This window comes from Laetiporus sulphureus (assembly GCF_001632365.1).
Source record: "Laetiporus sulphureus 93-53 unplaced genomic scaffold LAESUscaffold_40, whole genome shotgun sequence".
In the NCBI taxonomy this organism is placed as follows: Eukaryota; Fungi; Basidiomycota; class Agaricomycetes; order Polyporales; family Laetiporaceae; genus Laetiporus; species Laetiporus sulphureus.
In genome coordinates, this window is record NW_024468549.1 from 246,726 (window position 1) to 268,248 (window position 21,523).

At 47.6% G+C, this 21,523-nt stretch overlaps 5 protein-coding genes across 5 annotated transcripts; 3 read left to right on the forward strand and 2 right to left on the reverse strand.

Annotated features, from left to right (window-relative positions):
• Positions 1 to 3,015: 3,015 nt before the first annotated feature.
• LAESUDRAFT_659772 (uncharacterized protein) lies at positions 3,016 to 3,165 on the forward strand (the record flags this gene model as incomplete). Its single annotated transcript, XM_040904827.1, has 1 exon — positions 3,016 to 3,165. A coding segment is annotated over one exon (150 nt), but the record flags the coding sequence as incomplete, so codon positions are not given.
• A 2,088-nt stretch (positions 3,166 to 5,253) lies between these two features.
• LAESUDRAFT_716231 (uncharacterized protein) lies at positions 5,254 to 6,677 on the forward strand (the record flags this gene model as incomplete). The annotated part of the gene is made up of 7 exons (XM_040907232.1): positions 5,254 to 5,332; positions 5,444 to 5,578; positions 5,636 to 5,856; positions 6,015 to 6,152; positions 6,199 to 6,310; positions 6,435 to 6,518; positions 6,637 to 6,677. The coding sequence occupies 7 exons, from the start codon at positions 5,254 to 5,256 to the stop codon at positions 6,675 to 6,677; spliced, it is 810 nt and encodes a 269-aa protein (XP_040761156.1).
• Positions 6,678 to 10,249: 3,572 nt separating this feature from the next.
• On the forward strand, positions 10,250 to 11,525 carry LAESUDRAFT_368461 (uncharacterized protein). Its single transcript, XM_040902194.1, has 4 exons — positions 10,250 to 10,643; positions 10,693 to 11,041; positions 11,102 to 11,170; positions 11,225 to 11,525. Exons 1-4 carry the CDS (start codon positions 10,345 to 10,347, stop codon positions 11,357 to 11,359), a joined length of 852 nt encoding a protein of 283 aa, XP_040761157.1. The 5' UTR covers positions 10,250 to 10,344; the 3' UTR covers positions 11,360 to 11,525.
• LAESUDRAFT_814705 (uncharacterized protein) lies at positions 11,301 to 17,118 on the reverse strand. The gene is made up of 15 exons (XM_040914620.1): positions 16,954 to 17,118; positions 16,768 to 16,897; positions 16,478 to 16,715; positions 16,406 to 16,427; positions 16,160 to 16,354; positions 15,426 to 16,109; positions 15,324 to 15,377; positions 14,463 to 15,271; positions 13,983 to 14,410; positions 13,847 to 13,934; positions 12,631 to 13,792; positions 12,050 to 12,581; positions 11,871 to 11,992; positions 11,716 to 11,817; positions 11,301 to 11,659 (listed from the first exon to the last, which is right to left on the reverse strand). Exons 1-15 carry the CDS (start codon positions 17,092 to 17,094, stop codon positions 11,453 to 11,455), a joined length of 4,914 nt encoding a protein of 1,637 aa, XP_040761158.1. The 5' UTR covers positions 17,095 to 17,118; the 3' UTR covers positions 11,301 to 11,452.
• A 171-nt stretch (positions 17,119 to 17,289) lies between these two features.
• Positions 17,290 to 20,912, reverse strand: LAESUDRAFT_729223 (glycoside hydrolase family 3 protein). Its single transcript, XM_040909600.1, has 12 exons — positions 20,420 to 20,912; positions 20,309 to 20,359; positions 20,072 to 20,252; positions 19,858 to 20,008; positions 19,753 to 19,800; positions 19,593 to 19,694; positions 19,058 to 19,542; positions 18,657 to 18,993; positions 18,462 to 18,600; positions 18,185 to 18,403; positions 17,857 to 18,131; positions 17,290 to 17,792 (listed from the first exon to the last, which is right to left on the reverse strand). The coding sequence occupies exons 1-12, from the start codon at positions 20,573 to 20,575 to the stop codon at positions 17,387 to 17,389; spliced, it is 2,550 nt and encodes an 849-aa protein (XP_040761159.1). The 5' UTR covers positions 20,576 to 20,912; the 3' UTR covers positions 17,290 to 17,386.
• Positions 20,913 to 21,523: the final 611 nt, after the last annotated feature.

Sequence of the window (21,523 nt, forward strand, 5' to 3'; positions counted from 1 at the left end):
TGGCAAGTCTCATGAACTAAAGGACCATGAAGGGGATGCAAGCCCACGTTAGGTTAGATGACAAAAAGTCATGGTCTGATGGTGCACCATGCTATCCAGACACACCAAATATGAATACTTTCACACTGCCTACCCATTTCCCAGGATGGAGAAAGCCCCATGCTGCTGAAGGGGCCTGCATCTTCGTATGTAGCATCTAAGAACAGATTTTGGGTGAAGAGGCTGAGTGCAGTGGTTAGAAGCCCTGCCGGGAGGTAGCAACTTGCTAGAAGGTGGTGATGGATGGAATCTATGAATAATTGAACAAGGGCTCAGTATATGTGACTCACTGGATCAAAAAGACCTGCCTTGGCTGTGGCGATGAGATCAATGTGTGTGAGCATAAATTAATGAAGTGTGGTATGCGAGTTCTCTCAGTAACCTTCAGTGACGTAGGCACCTACCAAACAAACAAGATCAGAGCAAGCCCTTGCTGACTGCTGCGAAGCTTTTGCAGATAATGATGTGAAGCAATGGCAGGTGTGAGGCACAGTGATGCTGGATGTGAAAATTGAACGTATGCATGTCAGAAGCATATATATGTGCATGAAACATGAGAATAATGGACAATTTATGTATGTTAATAGTGAGATCATGATCATTGGACTGGCGGGACACATAGCACTGTACCAGGGACTTGTTGATGGCTCTATAAATGGTCACAGTGGAGAACAGCAGGAGAGTTGCACATCGCGCAGTGAAGGGAGTAGCTAGGAGCAGCAGCAGAGAGCGAATCTGAAAAAGGGGGGGGTCTTGTTGTTGATGCACACCCTGTGTTATAAGGCCATGTACATTAAGGTTTGTCTTGGTGCTTGATCAAACATGCAAGCAAGATGTGTCTGTGGCGTCACTGGTGTGTATGATGGTCAAACTGTACAAATATTATTTCTGCACATGCGTGCACTGAAATAGTCATGCATGTACAAATACATGAAATCGTGCATGCAAATATATAAAATCGTGCACATACAAATATTATTCAGTGTGATGAAGTAGCGCAATATGTGCTATAGAACAAACATTACTACGATGATATCATCAATTCATGAGAGGATTGTCCAGCTGTTCTATCTCATAGGTAGACAGCTTCGTGATTGCAGCCTGAATGCATCTCTCCCCTGCCCAGAATGCATCAGAATCCTGTACCACCTGTACAGCCACCTCCCGGCATTCAGCTGTCATGCCATCCAAGTTGATTTTCATGACAGCATCTTCTCCATCAGTGAGCCTGAGTGCAAGATCCAGATCTGGATGCAGTAGCTGCTGCCCAATCTTGTGCAGCCATTTGTCCTGCCAGATAAGCATGCAATGAGTATGATCCATACACTCGGGTGCCTTGTGGTCATCAATATTTGAAGGAACCACAGCGAGTGTCTTCCGAATCTTCTTTACCTTCACTTTGGCTCATGCCAGTAGGTCATAGGTCAGCCACCCAACCATCTCCAGTCCTGATCCATCAGATCCTTCAATGGGGTCACCATTAGGACCCAGAATGCAGGAAGCATCCAGTTTTGCAGCCCATAGATCCATTCAACTCGAAGCCAAAGGGCAGGATGCAACTTCCACTCAATCTCCTTCAGATGGAATATGGCCCAGTTCCATGCACTTTCACCTTCTCATTGTGACACCAGTTTTAGGACAGCAATCAAGTAGTCACACTCATACAGTGATGGCTGCAACCTTGATGTGTTCTGTAAGTCTCATACTGCCATGCAAACTGCCGTGCAAATCACACGTAAACACTCACTTGCCATAGACATACTCCAACAGGTATTCAAACTCCTTTGCTGTTGCTTGAGGGATGATTGTGGGTGCATCATCTGAGTAACCATCTCGTGTTATCCCTTGTGGCAGGGCACTGATGTCTGCCCACATGTTGACACCTCGTGTTCTCAAAATCAGGGTGTGGATCTTGTACAACACATTCTCAGCCTAAAGCCATCCTTCACATCAGCATCTGACCTCAAAGCATTGTCAGATCAGATGCACAAACCTGGCAAATATGATCATCTGTGTCAAAGTAGTACTTCTCTGATCATTTGACAGAAGTCTCTGTAGCATCCTGTATGGTGCTTAGACCATCAGAGCAGCTGATGGTCATGTAAAATCCAGAAATTTGATAAAGACAGCCAGTAGAGGCTATAGTTGACTATATGGAGTGATTGACTAGACAGAGTGACAGCCGCTCACCTCAATTTGTGCAGTCGGTGGCTTCAGATGGATTTGCCACCCTTGATTGGCTTGCGCTGCAATCAAGTCTTACACTCAGTCCATGTTTCCTGACCTTCCACCCTTCCCATCCTCAACTCCTTGGTTGGGCAATGTTCGAATGCATATTGGACCCTTCAAGATGCTTGCAAACATGCTGAAACATGCTCTGGCTTGACAACTTGAATCCACTCCACTTGCACTTTCATTTTGAAAAGCTTGCCAATGAGGCTCTGCCACTTCTTCGAGCTTTGGAGGCCAATCAATATGGTCAACCTCATCTTCCAACTGCATGGATTGAGGTGTATGTCCTAGAACCTACACCCACATCAGTTTTTGTCAACTCATGCTTCTCACAGGGACTATTTACACACTGCCCAGGTTGAACCAGTCCAGCTCAGACCTACAGGACATGTGGGGTGTCCTCACAAAGTCATTGATAAGGCATACCTAGCAGAGGCAATGTTCCTCTATCGAAACATCTCTATATCCAAGCTTGCACGAGTCCTGAAGATGCACCGACATATCCTTCATGCCAATATGATTCATCATAGAATACATCGGCAGTTTACTCCCCTCACTGATGTCAAGTTCGATCAGCTCATTGTGGCATATCAAACTCACAAGCCAGACTCTGGCGTGTGCTATCTCACTGGTCTATTGTGCCATCATGGGCTGCACATCCAAAAGTGGTGACTTCATGACTCATTGCATCATGTTGATGGCCTTGGGCATGTGCTATAGCAGTGGTGGACCCTTTGGTGACATAAATACAAGTTCTTGAGGCTGAATGCACTGTGGCATTGTGACGGGCACCACAAGCTTATACACTGGGAAATTGTTATTCATGGATTCATTGACGGTTTCTGTCACACTGTAAGTAATCTTCTCGACCTCTATATTTATTTTCTCAAATGATTTGTCACAGGTGACTGGGCTGTGAGCAAGCACAAATAATTGTGCATCCACAGTTCTAGAGGCCTTTTTGGCTGCTGTGGAGGAGTATGGCATTCCTTCATATGTGCAAGAAGATCGTGGAGGTGAGAATATTGACATTTCAGTTTGGATGATTTTGCGAAGAGGCTCGAACTGGGCTTCATTTATGTGAGGCAGGTAAATGAGCGATTCTGTGGTCTATGCACTGAACAACTCACCATACAATCTCACAGCTCTACTCATAACACATGCATTACATGGCTGTGAGTTAAAGTGGGTAGACAGTTTGCGTGAGAGTGGTGAGCATTCTTCCTTCACCTGAAGCGGCTACACCTCCTCGATCACACAGACCCTGAGCATTTGTGGCTTCTCCATAATCTCTTCCTGGATGAAATCAATCATGATTGCCATGCTTTCCAGGCTTACTGGAATGCACACCCCATTTCAGGACCTGACATGAGTGATCAAAGCCCACAGGTACAGTGCTATGCTGCAGTGTTGTCATTTTTGCTCACAGAATAACAGGACCTTCAATTCATTGGACAAACTGTGAACGGCATTTATCTTGATGATAACCATGATGAGTACACAAATATACATCCAGACATTTTGCATGAATATCTCAGAATGATGTGGAGGAGTGTCAGCTGACACCCTGGACAGACTAGCGCTGGTCACCCACCTGAGGAGGAATCTGGCAGTGAGGATGAGGGTGAGGTGCTAGAGGATATTTCAGAACAGATCGCAGATGCTCAACAGCATCAAATCTGCCACAAGCCTATCAATGTTCCTGATCATGCAAGCCCCTTTCCTGACATCGATGCGGAGTGAGTATTCTTCAAGGCATTGCAGGTCTTGAATGAGGATGGAGGCTTGCTGATTGATTATGGCATTATGCCAGAGGAGCTGGGTGATGAATATAGCACTGTGGAGATTATTCAGTCAGGATACTGGGGGTGAAAGGAGCTACCAGTGACTTTACCAGAGCAAATTTGATATCCTTGTGCAGAGTGCTGGTGTTGAGCACTGCACTTGATGATGCACATGCTGTCACAGTAGAGTACATTGCGTACGTGAACTGGAATCATATTTGAACATGATCTGCCAAAGCTATGGGCATGTCACATTAACTGGCAAATTGCAGATGCATACTGATGTCGCAGCAAAGTTTTCAACTCCCTCCTCCCTCTCTGTGTCCTTCTCTGTCCTGCATGACCCCAGAAGTGTCATCTTCATCTGTTCCACCTGAGGCTGCTCTCACCAGTGAAAGCAAGGTTGATGAAGTCATGTGCTCACTGGTGACAGAACCTACCAAGTATCAGCAAGCATGATAGGAGATGTTGCAAAACTTTCAGAAGCATCATCAGGAGGACTCACAACGTGACAGCCAGAAGCCCTTCAAGCCTTTACATAAGGCACAGGCCAGGAAGGTTAGCTCATTATCTGATCTAAGGATCCAACAGATCAAGCTTACCATTGATGATAGGACAAAAGGGTGAAGAACCATGTTGCTTCAGAGATAAAGAGCAAGAAGGTTAAAATTCAGTCCATGGTCATCATACCAGATGGGCTTGATGTAAGCATGATATATGCACACTGAGTCATGGTGACTGCATGCTAAGTGACGATGACAGGAGAACGATGAGCTGCAATGCACTAGATACCCAGACAAGATAGAGCTGTGTACCTTGTAAGATTGCGGCTTAGGAGTCTCAGACCAAGATGATGGGAAAGAGCTTATGTTCTACTCAACATGGGGACCAGCTCGCATGCACGATCATCTTCGAGTGCATCTTTCAAAGTTATTCAAGTACCTCACTCGCACTGATCCCTGGGCTCTGACAATTAATGCGAATGATGATGAGAGCATTCGTGAAAAGCAGTTACCTTATGTGCTTCTGTTCCACAAGGGCAATGGACTTCACATAGTGGAGAATGTGCCTCATTTGTGCAGTACCGACTACAAGGAGTTTAAAGGCAGGGAGCGAGCTTCATGGACAGCTAGCAATATAATCATTGGTGCATTATGACCTAAGCCAAATTCAGACAACTCACTGGGTGTCTTCAGCGATGAGAAAAGCCATTGCACCAGAAGTATATGAGAACTGGTGTAGCAGTGAGGAGCTGGAAGAGAATGACTCTGAGAAAGGTACAGCCACAGAAGACTCGACAGTGAGTCCATCACTTGCAAAAGAAAAGGGAAAGGAAATTGACTGATGTAAGCACTACACTCACTGCACATGTGTACTGGTGTTGACAGGAACTGTAGTGGCATTCAAGTATGAGTTGCCTGACGTGCTTGAGAATGACATGACAGACGAGAAGATCCTTGCAGGCCCATTGGTTCTGTGCCACAGGGTGAAGAAGGCTAAAATTTCTGAAACCTCTGACACCGGTGAGTTTTATGTTGGTAAGACTATCGTAGCAGAAATGTACTCATACAACGTATCAGTTTTTGACCTTGCTGCTGAAGAAGCAAACACAAATCAGTTAAAGCAGCAGAACACATCTGGCACAATCACATCCATAGCTCCATCAGCTCAGCATGTCAATATTGATCTGTCGCTCCTTTCAGATAGTGAAAATGAAATTGCTCCTGCAGTGCCAGCTATGCCTGAGGCAAGCAGCAGTCGGATAACTCAGTCATTGGCAAGTAGTCCCATGAACCTCTTTGTAGGTATCTGTGACATCTGGAGTTCAGGTTTTGTGGAGGACGATCTCGACTTCTGATGGTGAAATGGGACCTTGGATGGTGGTATCTGTTTCTGCCATGGACATGCCAAATCAAAAAGAACTGATTCTGTCTTATTGTCGCAATAGTGATATTGTAGCTATTTGATAACTGTAATGGTACATGTCTCTGCCATTCTGCATCCTGCATGCCTAGCCATACTAACCTCAAGCATGCAGAAGACACTTGTGTTGGTTTCATCATTGAACTTCATATCGATGAGCATGATGGAGGGATTGTAAGAGTACAGGCAGTAGTTCTTGAACTCACCATTCAGGCAGTAGATCACGGAGAGCATGGAGCATAACATGTCAGTCGATGCAGTGCTGGGCAGCGCCATGACCTGGAGCCCAAAATTGTTTGTGATCGCATTGGTGCTGTCGATGAGGTCTGCAGGTCAGTCAATTGGGGGAGGAAGCCATTCAGTGTAGTGCAGTGAGTACGTGAGCTGGCAGGTGTTATGGTGGAAGTAGAATATGTAGTTTGCAAAAGATGACTTTTGAGCATATGAATACTGCAGATAGAGCACGGAAACATGCCCTCCAGATTCCAGGGTCAGATCCACGTTCAGGCATGTTATCTGTCTCCAATAGCTGGGCTCATAGTGGGTGTCTGAAGTGATAGTGAAACTGAGTGGCATCTTACTGTAATCTGATCGTGCAGCCTTCTGTCTTTCAGTCCTCCTGACTGACCGGTAACTGCTGAACTTCTTGCATTCTCAGCCACAATGTTCATGCACGCAAACATCCGCATGTGCACGTGAAAATAATATTTGTACAGATGGAATGGCATAGGCATGTCATTTGCCTCATCGATAGGTTTTCAGTTTTCATGACTTCATCAATTGACTGCTGCATATATACCGTATACCTGAATGAAGTCGAAGCACTGACATTTAATTTTTCTGTCTTGTAGTGAGGTTTGAGAGTACTGTGTCATATAGCTGGTTAAATCAATGAAGCACAAAAGACACGCAGCAGCCTGGCTCACTCCTGTTAAGTGTTTCACTCAGATAGCAGTGACCGTAGTACCTTCATGAATGCTTGAACTCTGAATGACAAACTATGTGAATTTTAATTGAATCTATGGCTTGACATTCACCTCACATGCATATTAGCTGTAAAATGTAATTTCTTCGTGATTTATTCTAAATAGTTTGTATGAACCGATGAAACTAGCTAAGCACTGACTTGTATATACCAAGGCTGGCAAAGTGATCACCAGAAAGTTGTCCGGTTGTTCAGCCTGGTCACTGCAGATATAGCTAGGACTACTCTTAGCAACTTCCGTCTGATCGCTCAACCACTTGCTCATGCATTCCAGACTGGCGTCACGCTAGCAAACATTACCAGGCATTATCTTGCTATTCCAGTCTATATAGGTAGGCGCTCATATTATCAACTTCACCTGCCTAGATAGACATTCTGCTTTTTTGCTGATGCTCTTCCTCCTCGTCACACTGGGTGAAGCAATCAATAATGTGAGGTGAAAGATGGTAAAAATATTGAAGAAAAAGTTCAGATCTTTTAAGCATCTTCACTGTCAATTTGTGATCAAACTATTTAAAATATTTTTAACATCTTTTGTTGTGAAAGATGATGAACAGATTGAAAGGAGATTGTGTGAAATATTAATAATCATTTCTTCAATCATTTTATAATCTTTCATACAAAACTATGATGAAAAGTTTCAAAATCTTTTTTCACTCTTTTTTGATCAAAGATGATGAAAATATTGTGACTATGTCACACCCTTGTTTTAAGGATTCAAGATATTGTTGACATCTTTTCTTGTTAAAAGATGATAAAAAGATTGAAAAATGATTGGATGACATATCAGCAATCATTTTACAATCATTTTTAGTCTGTTGAAATAGAGAGTTTTAAAATCCTGTTTCTTTCTTGTCTTATCAAAGATAATGAAGGTATTGTGACTATTACCATTTCACACTAAGCCAATATTAGAATTATAATTTATGAGAAATGAAGAAACTGTTGCTATAGTGTGAAGAATAAGACTAAGATTCTAATGTTGGCAGTATGCTAATACTTAAATTTAAATGCTAGTACTATGCTAGTATTAAGATCTGAAGGTTAGTACTAAGCTAGTAACTAAGGGCTAGTACTATGCTAGTACTAAAGTCTGAAGGCTAGTACTATGCTAGTACTAAGGTCTGAAGGTTAGTAGTACTAAGGTTTGAAGGCTAGTACTATGCTAGTACTAAGGTCTGGAGGTTAGTACTAAGGCCTGAATGCTAGTACTAGCATAGTATTAGCATAGTACTAACCTTCAGACCTTAGTACTAGCATAGTACTAGCCTTCAGACTTTAGTACTAGCATAGTACTAGCCCTTAATACTAGCTTAGTACCAACCTTCAGATCTTAATACTAGCATAGTACTAGCATTTAAATTTTAGTATTAGCATACTGCCAACATTAGAATCTTAGTCTTATTCTTCACACTATAGCAACAGTATAGTGTTAACATATAAATCTGAGTATTGACCTCCACATCTTAGTACTAGCTTAGTATATAAAAACAAGGGTGTGACATAATCACAATATTTTCATCATCTTTGATCAAAAAAGAGTGAAAAAAGATTTTGAAACTTTTCATCATAGTTTTGTATGAAAGATTGTGAAATGATTGAAGAAATGATTATTAATATTTCATGCAATCTCCTTTCAATCTGTTCATCATCTTTCACAACAAAAGATGTTAAAAATATTTTAAATACTTTTAGCACAAATTGACAGTGATAATGCTTAAAAGATCTGAACTTTTTCTTCAATATTTTTATCATCTTTCACCTCAAATTATTGATTGTTTCACCCAGTGTCAGGTGAGTGCTTGTCTTTATTCCCCATTATCGGAGAGCTTCACTCTGACACACACTATCCAGACACTTCACTTGCTCAGGGACTTATCAGCTCTGCTGTCACTAGGCTCCCCAGCAACAAAGTAAGCTCAGCTCCACTGCATTCCTGTCAACTCTGCTAATGTCCCCGTTGCAGAGTTTGATCCTTTTATCTTTCACCCGACCTCTCTCCCTCTTTTCTTTAGCACCTGTTTCCTTTTTTCTGCTGTTTCTATCTACTGCATTCTTTCTTACTTTTTTTTTTTTCTCGGACCTGTTTGCCCATGTACTTTGTTCCAAATGATGTGAGGAATTTGGCTATTACAGTGAAGATGGACTGCGGGTATCTCGGGCACATGATCCTGAAGCTGTGATTCACCGCTTTTTTGGAGGTTAAGCTTATATAATCTATATGTGGTCTCGACCTTGCCGTTGCCTGGCTCACGCTCTCATCTCCTATTCTCTTCTATTCTTACATCATACTTCCTTTCATCTACTCCATTGCTCGATGGCAATGATCACCTATGAATGTATAGCACTCAATCTCGCATTGGAGGTGTAAGGTGAGCAAATGCAAACAGTTTTACACACTGTTCGCCGATAGAGATCGCAATCTTCACTGCCCAGAGTTTGGCACACAATTGCCAACACAATGGAATGGGGTCATTAACCTGTTGAGCACTGTTGGACATATCGATGATGCTCGTGCACAGCGTGAAGTGTGGCTCAAGAACATGTCATCGTGGCCGTGAGAGATGAGAGACAAAGCGGAATGGTCCTCAATGCGATCAACATCAGAAATGTTCATGCACAGAAACATGTATGCTTATGTTCATGTGTTGAACATCATCTACGCTGCGAGTTGTGCGGCGGGTCAGAGCATTGTGGCAGCATGTTCGGAGTGTTGAGCCGCAAAGCACAAATACACCACATGACAGCAGCTACTAGTATGGCAAATCTGATTACACGTAGGATGATGATGGCTCATGTTGCTTGAATACGGAGTGTGTGGGTCGACATGCATGTAATGATGCTGTCACGACGAAAACTTGGTGTGGATATACAGCATAATTGTAGCTTCTCGACCATGTGCCCACAGTGACTATTGAATGTGACGACCTCCTCATGAACACATTCCCTGCCTGTGTCCACTCCGTCGTGATATCATAAGGTGCCCGTGGAGTCAAAAAACTGGCAGGTGAAGTGGTTGGCTCCATGGATCTGTGGTTGACCCGTCGTATGACCACGCTCAATGTTAATACTGAGTAAAGGAGGTGGATGGCTGTACTGTGTCATTGTAGCTGGTACTTCTTCCTTACCGTTCTTCATTTTATTCCTTTCTTGCGTATCAATGACTATCACGTTCAACCGCCATTTGAAACCGGCGCTCGGCGCCAACTCCACCCAAGTATGTAACTAGCTGATGCGCTCGAAACCTCGGACAAATGATATGTGAGGGCCCCCGGCAGATGCCGGAGGCTCGTGAAACCCGCTATTTTCCTCCTCCAGCCTGACAGAGACGAGCACGGCAGCAGAGCCAAATACCTCATCTGCTCACGGGAGACTATAGTGATGGCCTTACCTTTCATTGGTGCTCACTGCTCACTGCTCTCCTGTAATCTCAATGATTACCTCCCAATCCGATGTCGTGCCTGTGACCAGCTCTTCTGCAAGGATCACATTGCCCCCGAGTTGCATGAATGCCTTACCGCTACCCTGCCGCAGGTTCCACTGCAAACAGCCAAGCGCCAACGATGTGCTGCAGACGGCTGTGAGAGGCTGACCCTTGAGTCTGCCATCCTCGATACAACGGACACTGTCGGTAGAACTCCTGCGGTCTGCCCACAATGTTCACTGTCTTTCTGCTCTATGTGAGTACCCCTATAAGATTCCGATCCAGATTTTCCGACACGCTGTTAGCCATCGAGCACCGGGTTCGCATTCCTGTTCCAATGTAAATGCGTCCGACACCACGAAGCAAAAGAATGCTGCTGCAAGAAGGCTGCTAGAGAAGCATTTCCCACCACAGCCATCCTCTGCCAGCTCAACGGGAGTGCAAGCACCGAAGGCGCAAAGCCTTCCAAAGAGCGCGCGTGATCGAAATGAATCACCTCAGGGACAGAAGATCGCAGTTATGAAAATGCGACATCGTGCATCTCCTGCGGATCCTAAGGACAAGGCGTCGGCCGTACCAATAGAACAAAGACTTTATGCCTTTGTTTCGGTAGATAATTCTGGCACTATCGGTGAACCTTACTGGTTCCGCAAGGTATGGCTGGCATCACACACCGTTGAATGCGATATTGATGTAGACAACTCAACAATCAAGTCCATAATAACCGGCAAAGCCCTAGATCTCTTAGCATCCAGGCTAGGCATTATATCATCTCAGACAAACGTGCGTTCTTGCGTTGACTAAGTGATGATAACGATGAAATATGGTTTCTATCAGCCGCTGCAACTTCAAACAGCCGATGGTGACAGGGCCAGTTCCTCCATCCTGCGTACAGATATGCCCTTGTCATCTCAGATTGAGGATGGAGCTAGACTTTGCATCGTTCTTCAGAAGCAGTCCGATCCGAGTTGATTATATCGTGTTCATGCGTGGTACCACTAAGAATAGTCGATGGGTATCGTATCAAATATTACATCAGAACCACAAAGCAAAGTAAAGCCAGAATTACGCTACTAGAGCAGCTAATCTACGAAGATGTGGTACATTAAGGTACGCGGGGACGTAAGTCTCAAGCCCGGAGACTTCTCGCGGCAGGGGGAGCTCGTAAGATCCTACGTCTTCCGTCTCGGGTGGGAGCAGTAGATGGTCAGTGCGGTCGTTAGGGACGACACGCGAAGCGACGACTCGTAAAATTTCGGGAGAGATGGGATTCTAGAGAGTGAACGATGAGCTTATTCGAAAGCTACTGTCGGTTAAAAAATGCTAACCTCGTAATCTGCGACATAATAGTTCGTGCACATCCTTTGAATCTGTGTTGGTGTGAGCATCCAACATACATCGTAGATAATCTCAATGTCTTCTGGTGTTGACTATGGAGTACAAGTGAGACTACAGCCACAGCAGCTCCTAAGATATTGCGTACCTTCTTCAGTTGCAACAGTTTCGTCGCTTGCATCAAGTGCTCCAGCTGCAGCGTACCCTCAGGCATATCATGTGATTTGCACCACTCTTCGATACGTGTGATGTTGTATTGAATCTGCATAGCTGATGAAGAGGATATACATCAATACGCGTATGAATCCGCCGCAGAGTACAGCATACCTCGTTTCCAGGACGAGAAGTTGCGTCGCATGAGCAAGTCGTTAAAACTCGTGATCCCGATCAACTTCAACAGTTCGGTAACCACTTGTTGCACAACAGAATCCTCCATGTAGTAACTCTTCAAACTCTTCCATACCTTGTTGAGCAAATTGAGGATGTCGTCCATGCTGTGCGCGGGTGGAGCATTAGAACTCAGGAATCGGTTGAAAATCCTGCCCCCTCCCTCCGTTGTTGTAAAGCCAGGCAACGATTGGCTCTCAATCAGAGCTGGAATTACCATCTTCGATAGACGCTTCTTCGTCTCGAGCATCCATGTATGATAGATGTTGTATTCGAGACTGTCCAAGTCGTGCTTGACGACGGAGACAAGGCGCTCATAGTCGGCCCATTCGAACGGTCTTATAGAGTGCTCCTCGCCTGGCCCGATACCTTGTAACATGTCGCTCTCTGCCACGCAGATAAACGACAGCATCTCATGAACATTAGAAAGCCAGAATACGCCAGGTATGATCGCTTCTTCTCCCACGAAGGACTGCAAGGCGATGAGTGCCTCAGTCCGGAGAGTAGGATCGAATACGTACCATTACATGAGCCTGAATAGTCTGCATGACGTTCGCAAGAAACCGCTCGCTTTCCGATATGAGACCATACTTCCACATCTCGTTAGTGATTAAGCTTATGAGATTGGCCGGGAACAGAATCTCCTTGACTGCAGATGGGTTGGTAATGCTCGGAGCCGGTACCTTCAAACCGCGAATGAGACCGTCGAGGACGTCTTCGTCTAGCCGCCTAATGTCCTGCATCAGCCGGATCTTCTCCTCGGCGGGATCATAGATGCCTGAAAGACTATTTGGAGCGCGGAAGCGCGGAAGTCCATCCTCGCCGTTATATGCAACAGACACTGCACGGGGGCTTGTGGCCTGGCTGCGCTTTGCCATCATCATAAGCTCATCGACAGATGTGCGGTTCTCCATGGGATTGAAGGCATATACGCCGGCTGAACTATGTCTCCGTTGGTGAGCACGAGTGGTGGTAGGGGCGAGCGCAGTGCCATTGCTATTGCTATTGGCCACGGTGTTGGAGATATCTCCCAGACGAAGGCCTGTCGAAAACGTCGGTGAAGTAGGCTCGGCACGGATACCTCTTGTCAGTACATTGAGCGCATTTGCGCGGTTCAGCTGCTCGCGGAGGCTGCTTACTTCGCTTTTCAGCGTCAAAATGATCGAGCTGTCGTCTGCGTTCCTGATAGGGACGTTCTCGATGGCTCTCTGCTGCGAATCTAGCTGAGCGGCTTGTTGCGCCAGACTGCCCGTTAGCCTGTGGATGGTGTCATCTTTCTCCGCCGCCTTCGTCAGTGCGTCTTCCAGACGTCTCTCAATATCGTTTTTGGCAACTAAGAGCGCCTCGTGGCGGCCCAGCTCCTTTTGCGTAGTATGCAATTCGGCCTGAAACTGTCGCGCACGGGAGTCCGACTCCTCGTATCGCGTAATTGTCTGCTGTAGTTGTTGCTCCAATTGGGCCAGCTTGTTTTGCAGCTCTTTCTTTTCCTCTATCCGCTTTTGCAACGTTTGGGTGAGCTCTACGACCTTGTTCTCCAGCCTGTATGAAATCTCCTTGAATTTCGACACCGACCGCGCTTCTGCCTTGAGAGCCTTTAGCTCCTTGCAAGCAAGGCGACGACGAATGCATGATTGCAGATAAACCACTCGCATAATATTTAAGTGGTGGGATCTCCGCACAATGCTGTGTAGACACATTAGTCGGATGACAGCTGTTCCAGTGGCTTATTACACTCACACTCCACGCGAGAGACTCTGCAAAAGTGTGACAGCATGCTCTCTCCGAGACTCCTTGAAGTGTTCACGCATTAACACACCGCGAGCATCTAAGGCCTAGATGAGCATGGACATGGTGTAGAAAAGATTACACTCACGAGACTGGAATCCAATGGTACCGTGTCTGACCGCCATGAATCGACCCCTGTGAATGAATCGCCTGATACCGCTCTGTATCCGTATGGTAGCCACCTCACGGCGGAGGTTTTCAACGAGCTTCCGCGCAAGGACACCACGCCACCATGTCTGGATTTTGATGGTCGCTTCGCGCAGTCTGTGGTACCGTTTCATGGCCACTCGTCGGCGCACGTTCTTCTGCACGATCGTCACAAGCGCATTCAGCTTCTCAGAGCGCAAAGACTCGAGTGCTGCGAGCATGCCCGCACGGAAGAAGATCTTTGTGAGGCCAGGCTGGTACTTGTCCGGATCGCTGATCGTTCGCTCCAGGATTAACGAGCAAAGCGGCTTCAGTTCGAAATTCTGGATCATTGGGCCCCATTCTGACGAATGGACGAGCATGTAGTATCTTAGGAGCGTGTCAGATACATCCGCATATGGACCAAAAGGTAGCCACACACCGTTCAGCGAACTCCTCGTACGTCCACCGCGAAGGATAGCCTGCACAACTAATACGAATCGTCTCCAACACACCACATGCCCGCAGCTGTCCCAAGACCTGCTGCGGTGTAAACTCCCAAGCCTTCTTCGCCTCGTTCGGCTTGATGCACCGAATATAATGGACGTTCGTCACGTTCAAGGTATCCATCAAATTCACCAACGATGCCTTGAAGATCGACGCTTGTGTTGGCTTCCTGGCGATGCCTCCCCCGCGCTTTGGACCCAACGAAGACGACGCGGCGGACGAGATCAGAGACTGACGACCAGGGTCAGGAATGACAGAAGATCGCTTTGACACCCCGCTGCCGGAGCCCGAGTCGGACACCGTGGGCGATCCCAGTGCGGCGTCAGGTGCCTTCGTTGCAGCAAACGCAGCATCAAGGACTTCCTTCAGGAAAGTATTTTTCGTCGACATGAGCAGGGCCATATGTTCGTCTGGAACGGTATCGCGGTTCTTCTCTAGGAATCCTTCGACCTCGTACATGACGTCCAGAGCGTAGTGTGCGATGGTGAAGGCGGAGTTGCCGAAGCGTGGCTTCTTGAAGACCTTGCGGTTCTCTGGCTTGTCCAGCTGTGAGTGTAGCTTCTGCAAAAATGAAGTGTCCGTTCCAGAGGGAAGGCGGGATTCTTCATCGAGCAACGCCATCACTCCCAGCTTGCCCTCGATGACATCAATACAAGGCTGGTTGTCTGAGAACTCGATGAACGTCCAGTTGATCTTCTCGCGGACGTACTCTTCTTGTTCCAACTTGAAGACATGTTGGTTGAACTGCTGCAACGTCAGCCGATCTATCCTTCAAGAAACTTGCAAAAGGACCTACCTCCTGCTGCAACTTCTCGTTGGCATAGTTGATGCTGAATTGTTCGAAAGAGTTCTGGAGTGATCTGTTAGCATAGTCCGGAAAGTAACCCTACCGCCTCACCTTCTGGAAATGCTCGAACCCGTAGATATCCAGAACACCAATGAACATCTCCGCGCGATTTGCAGCTTCGCCGTTCTCTCCCGCCAAACTCTCGTTAACGATGGCAACCAGCCACTCAAATAGGCACGCATAGACGAACTTCGCCACACTATCCCTGACGACCGTAGCTTGCGCCGCATTAAGAGCGGTGACGATCTTTTCCGAGCGCGTGGTGATCTGTTTCTTGATTGTCCACTTCTTGAATTCAGCAAGGGTGATGCCAAGGAATCGTGTCGACAATTGCAGAGCGGAATCCGTGTCCTCGATTGCAGCATCATTCCGCATCTGGGTAATCTTGATGTTGCCAAGATGGAGGAGGGCAGATAGCAGCTTGAAGACGGCCCATTGTTTCTCGACGCTAATTCCAATAGTGGAGAGTGCAATTTGAGTTTGTCGGAACTCCTCTGCGTCATCGACGCCGGGTATTGGTGTCGATTGAGGGCCACCCTGATTGAGATAATGAAACTTCGAAACATCCGCATCAAGACCTAGATCTTTTCGTTCTTTCAGAGGTGCACCCGCACAGAGCTGATAAAAGATGTGATAGTTCCGTTCTGTGAGTGGCTGGAAAACAACTCGGGAACGCTCCAAGAGATATGTTCTGATGCGTGCGCCAACGATTTCTTGATTGCCGTCAAAGAGGATCTTGGAAGTTCATCAGTAATGGCACGATATTCGAAAACATTGTCACTTACCTGGATGTACTTGCCGAATCGCGAAGAGTTGTCGTTACGAGTAGTCTTTGCATTGCCAAAAGCCTCCAAAGCTGGATTCGTCGCAAGAATTTGACGTTCGACTTCGCTGGATTCATCAAGCGAGCTCTTCGTTTTGCCTCTACTTTTTGAATTCGGCGGGTTGACGGACGCGAGATAACGCATGATGAACTTGGCCTGTAGCCATTTCAGAGACGCATTCAAAAGAGATTATGAATGCAAACGTACGGATTCTGTCTTGCCTGCCCCACTGTCAATCGCTTAGGACCTTATGCCCCAAGTGCGCGCACAAACACGCACCTCTCTCCCGACACAATAATGGTTTGTCCGGTCCCATCCCTGCTCATAGCAGTATATGCATCTTCAGCAATTGCAAACAAGTGCGGCTCCAGCTCCCCTCGCTTGCGGCCATTGTACGCCTGAATGATCTCCGGCCCGTAGAGTGTGACGCGTTGGAAGGGATTCATGGCAATGAGGACGATACCACTGTATGTGTAGATGCTGTGTTGTGCATATCGGTTGCGGATGGTGTGGAGGACTAATCATTTCGTCAGCCAGCACAAAAGCTCCAAGACTTGACGAACACTGACCGGAAGGCTCATTGAGATGCGAGAGTGTGGCCAAATCGTCCGCCGTCTCCAGCAGGGGAGGATTGCGCAATGGCGGGAGGCTCTCCTTTCCATCCTTGATGTCCTGCACCGTCGTGTCTATGGTGGTTTCCTGGAGATATCACATCCCTCAGCACCATGACGGAAAAATGGATACGAACAGCTCACTTTACCGCGTTCATCTACGAAGACGAGCTTGACGGCTTCGTCGCCGTCCCTGGTGACGGCGGTAAGCTCGGCTGAGATCCAGCCCTGCTCCTTGTCGGCGAACCAAACTCTGGTCCCCTTGTTGAAGATGTTCTCGGCCATGGGCCAGGAGATAGCGGTACCAGGTCAAGATGCAGTGCCAGAAATGGAATGATCCCAGCTGGCGGCATGTGACTGGCACAACCACCAGGGTCTCCATGGCCACAGCGATGGCCACACCATTCCTTTGATGAGAATGACAGTAATTGTCGTACGAAAATGTAACACAAAGTGCCGTTGAATCAATGACGATCATGTGTCGGGCACACGAACATTTATCATGAATTCAGCATATTTTACTTCCGATGTAATGCATATATATCATGCAGACTTCAATATGTAACCTGGATACCACCTACAACCCGCTCCACAGGAAGCTCTCCTTCAGCTCAAACGACCCACTCAGCACTATCTCCTCACTGCTCTTCCCAACAAGGATCCCGTAAGTCCCCGCCCGTGCACTCCACGCATGTTCCCGCTCATCCCAGAATGACACCGCATACTTATCCAACTGCACCCTCACACGTTTCGAGCGCCCGGACGCGACATCGCAAGCCTTTGCAAAGCCCCGCAGCTGCAGCTTGGGCATGGTGATGCCTGTGTCCGGCAGCGAAATGTACACCTGCACAACTTCCGACCCAGCACGCGGTCCGTCGTTCTTAACCGTCACAAACACGTCGACGTCCATTGCCGCATCATGCGAGCTCGGATCTGTTATCGAGAGGTCCGAAAAGCTGAATGTCGTATACGACAATCCAAAACTATCCAGAGGAAACCAAATCAGCCCTCCGCTCGCATTAATTGAACTCTGAACGGGCCACGCACCCAAACGGAAATAGCGCCTCGACGCCCCTCGCCTGGTAAAATTTATATCCCACAAACACGTCCTCGCGGTAGTGTATTTGTCCGTGTTCGCTGCGCATGTTCAGGTAGGCCGGGATGTCCTGCTCGCGCACAGGCAGCGTGAGCGGCAGGCGACCGCTCGGATTGATGGCGCCGAATAACACGTCCGCGAGTGCGTTCCCGACCTCATTTCCCGAATACCACGCTTGGATGGTGCCATTCACGTCCTTCACCCAGGGCATCGACACCGCAGAACCCTGTAGCGCATTTGCCTCAAACACAGCTCACGCAAAATTGGGGAGTAACTCACAGCTTGCACGCAGACAACTGTATTGGGATTGGCCTTGCCCACACGCGCGATCAGCTCGTTCGTTCGCCCAGGCATATCCAACGTCGGTCTATCGAATCCTTCGCTTTCCCAATCGGGGGATAAGCCTGCAACGAGGATCACCGCATCCGAGGACGCGGCCAGCTTGACCGCCGCTTCCATTGCTTCGTCGGATTCGATCTTTTCGCAGCCGCCAATGCGCTACGATGATCCGTGAACACGGCTGCCAGTGCGAAACCGCTAATAGTTAGATACATACCACGCCTCTCATCAATGCTGGCTGAGAATTGTCAGCTTCTGCGCCCTCCGGCGGCTTCGTATTTGTATACTCGACCGAAATTTCCGCAGCTTTGCCCGCAACCAGGTCAACCAATCCTAGCTCCTCAATAGTGCCCTGCCTGCACGCCACCATTAGCTTAGTCAACTTGCAACATATGAACCCAGCAGTAGGTACCCATAGAAAAAATCCCCGGGCGTCTGCTTCGTCCAGTTATCCACTACCAGCGTCCCGTCGATCCACAGCTTGGCCCTCCCCGCGACTGTCACCCCAAGCTCGTATGTCGCCGTTTTATTCACTGTAAGCCGTCCATGCAGGCGGAGTGTCCACGTCGGCGTGAGCCCCTCAGGCAAGAAGTCGTTCAACTTGACGCGTGTGTCGTTAAGCGTAAACTCGGCAACGGGTGCGCCGGTAGGGCTACCCTGCGCGTCGTGGTTGTAGAACATGCACGTCCAGCCGGGCTCGCCGGACATCGTGGTCAGGTACCGCTCGAGGGTAGGCCTGTATTTGAACGCTGTCAAGTTTGACAAATGAGAGCGTTAGACAGTAGGTGCAAATCTATCATGTGCATGGCTTACCGTAGCACCCTACTGCATACTCGAACTCTAGTCCGTTGGGGGCGTTCGCCAAAATACCTTCATATGGCGAAATGACATAGCTCGCTTTTAGCGCAGCCGAACCCCCACCGGAGATTACCCTCTCCTTCATATTCGGCCCAATCAATGCCACCTTCTTCACCTTCCCGGGCATTATTGGCAAAACACGGCTCTCATTCCTCAGTACCACCATCCCCTCTGCTGCCAACTTTCTGCAAAATGCCCGTCCCTCAGGCGTGTCCCTCGTGCGCTCCTTCCCGTCGCCGTACACGATCTGAGTATTCCGCCGCGCCTGGCGCTGCACGAACGCGAGCAGCGTTCCGACGCGCTCATTGAGGGTGACGGGTAAAACCTTCTGCGAGGAGAGCATGTGGTTCACGAGCGTGAGCGTGCGCCAGCGCGGAGGTCCGGGCATTTCGAGGTCAAGTTCAGCGTTGATCGCGAGATCGACGCTGTACGTGCCAAACCTGTGGGGAGGGGTGAGCATGCATTGGATAGTATATGTAAGCGAAGTCACCAGTCACTCATGACCAGACCATCGAAATCCCATTCCTCACGCAAGATGTCGTGCAAGAGAGTAGGATTCTCAGAGCAATGTACTCCACCAATGCGTCCGTAGCTAAAAGAGGAGCGTCAGGCGTCAGGCGCACAGCGGCAGCAGAGGGTCAACGACTGACGAAGTCATAAAAGACCATGGGCGAGCGTGTTTTTGAGCCAGCATAAAGCTGAATCGGCAGATTAGCGGGCCGCATTCGTCCAGAGCTTAGAAGCAACTAGCTCACGGATATAGATAAATCTCTCGAAGGGCACGGTCGGAGACTACTGAATTGGCGGCCGTTCGTTCATGCTCCTGGTCATTGGCTACAAAGTGCTTGATGGTCGAGGCGACGCCTTTGGATTGCAGGCCATTGACATATGCAGCGGCGAGTGTGCCTACGGTTTTTAAAATTTGCGTGTAGATGAGAACGTATATCAACGATATTCAGGTCCACATACCAGAAAGATAAGGGTCCTCCGAGAAAGACTCGAAGGCACGTCCTCCCAATGGGTTTCGTTGGATATTGCACGTAGGCGCGAGGAGAATCACGGAAGACTTGATCTTCGTCTCTTCCGCCAAGAATACTCCGACTTGGTGAATCAGTTCTGTGTCGAAGGTAGCAGCCATGGACGTAGCACACTAGGGGAATCATACGGGTAAGGCGTATTCATAGACATTATAGTTCCAACACATACAGGAATACACTGCGCAGGCGTGGACACGAAATGGGAGGAACCTCTGACACCCTTCGACAAGACACACGATTAGAATAGACAGGCAGCATATGTATATGAGAGGTGCAGTACATTCGGTCCGTCGCTCATGCGAATGGCAGGGATTTCCAGCCGCTCAACAGCATGTGTGTTCCACCAGTTGGGCGCACCAAGCAGAGCAATCTTCTCGTCCGTGGATAGCTTGTTAACAAGCTCAGGGATAGACGCGTCGAGGAATGAGCGAGACATGGAGGTCATGACGAGGTTCGTTCACGTCCAGGCAAGAGGGAAAGAGCCGAACAGGTCTGTGAGACTGCACGCTGAAGTATATATATGCTAGGCTGCTGGGACGAGCGGGAGATCTTCGGTAGTACCAGTCATATGTTACACACGAAGGGACAGTAGAGTTCACCGGCGAGCTGAGCTGCAAGTGGGGCTTCGAGGGCTGCTTCCACTGCGGTCGACTGACCGCATGGTCTTCAAAGCCCGTTCGTGGTGGCTCAGACGTTCAAATTTCAAAGTTCAGTGCATTCGTCACAGGCATTCAGCGTCGCGGTCAAGGGCCGCGCGCAGTGCTGAGGACGAGGGAGACGGCGAAAAGAGAGAAACACAGGGGGCATGAGGCCATGATTCCACCGGGATCATTTTGAAAACATTGCGATCACAGTCCAAATGTAACTAAAGATGTTTCCGCTGTAGGCATTTAAAATACATTTTAAATGACCTAACAACTATCATTGAGAAAGTATTCTGATAATATTCCAAATGATTCTCCATTGAGAGCATGATGTTGCTACTGCCAGAATTCAAGCAGCAGTTTGAAACCATTACACATGATGCCTGATCATACATTTTGAACGATGCTCGTGTGGGGTCACAATGAAAGAGAAATGTGTTCAGCATATTCCATGTGGAATCATCCTGAACACATCAGTTATGCCCAAATATGACTATTTGTATACCATATTTGGGCATGACATCCATGTGATCACAATGATCCCAGCAGGAACATCTTGAACACATCACGGTTTTACTTGAAGCTCATTCAAAATCAGCAAGTGGGGATTATATGTAATGTTTTCAGAATTTTGCTTGAATGCTAGCAGTAGCAACATCATGCTCTCAATGGAGAATCATTTTGAATATTATCAGAATACTTTCTCAATGATAGTTGTTAGGTCATTTAAAATGTATTTT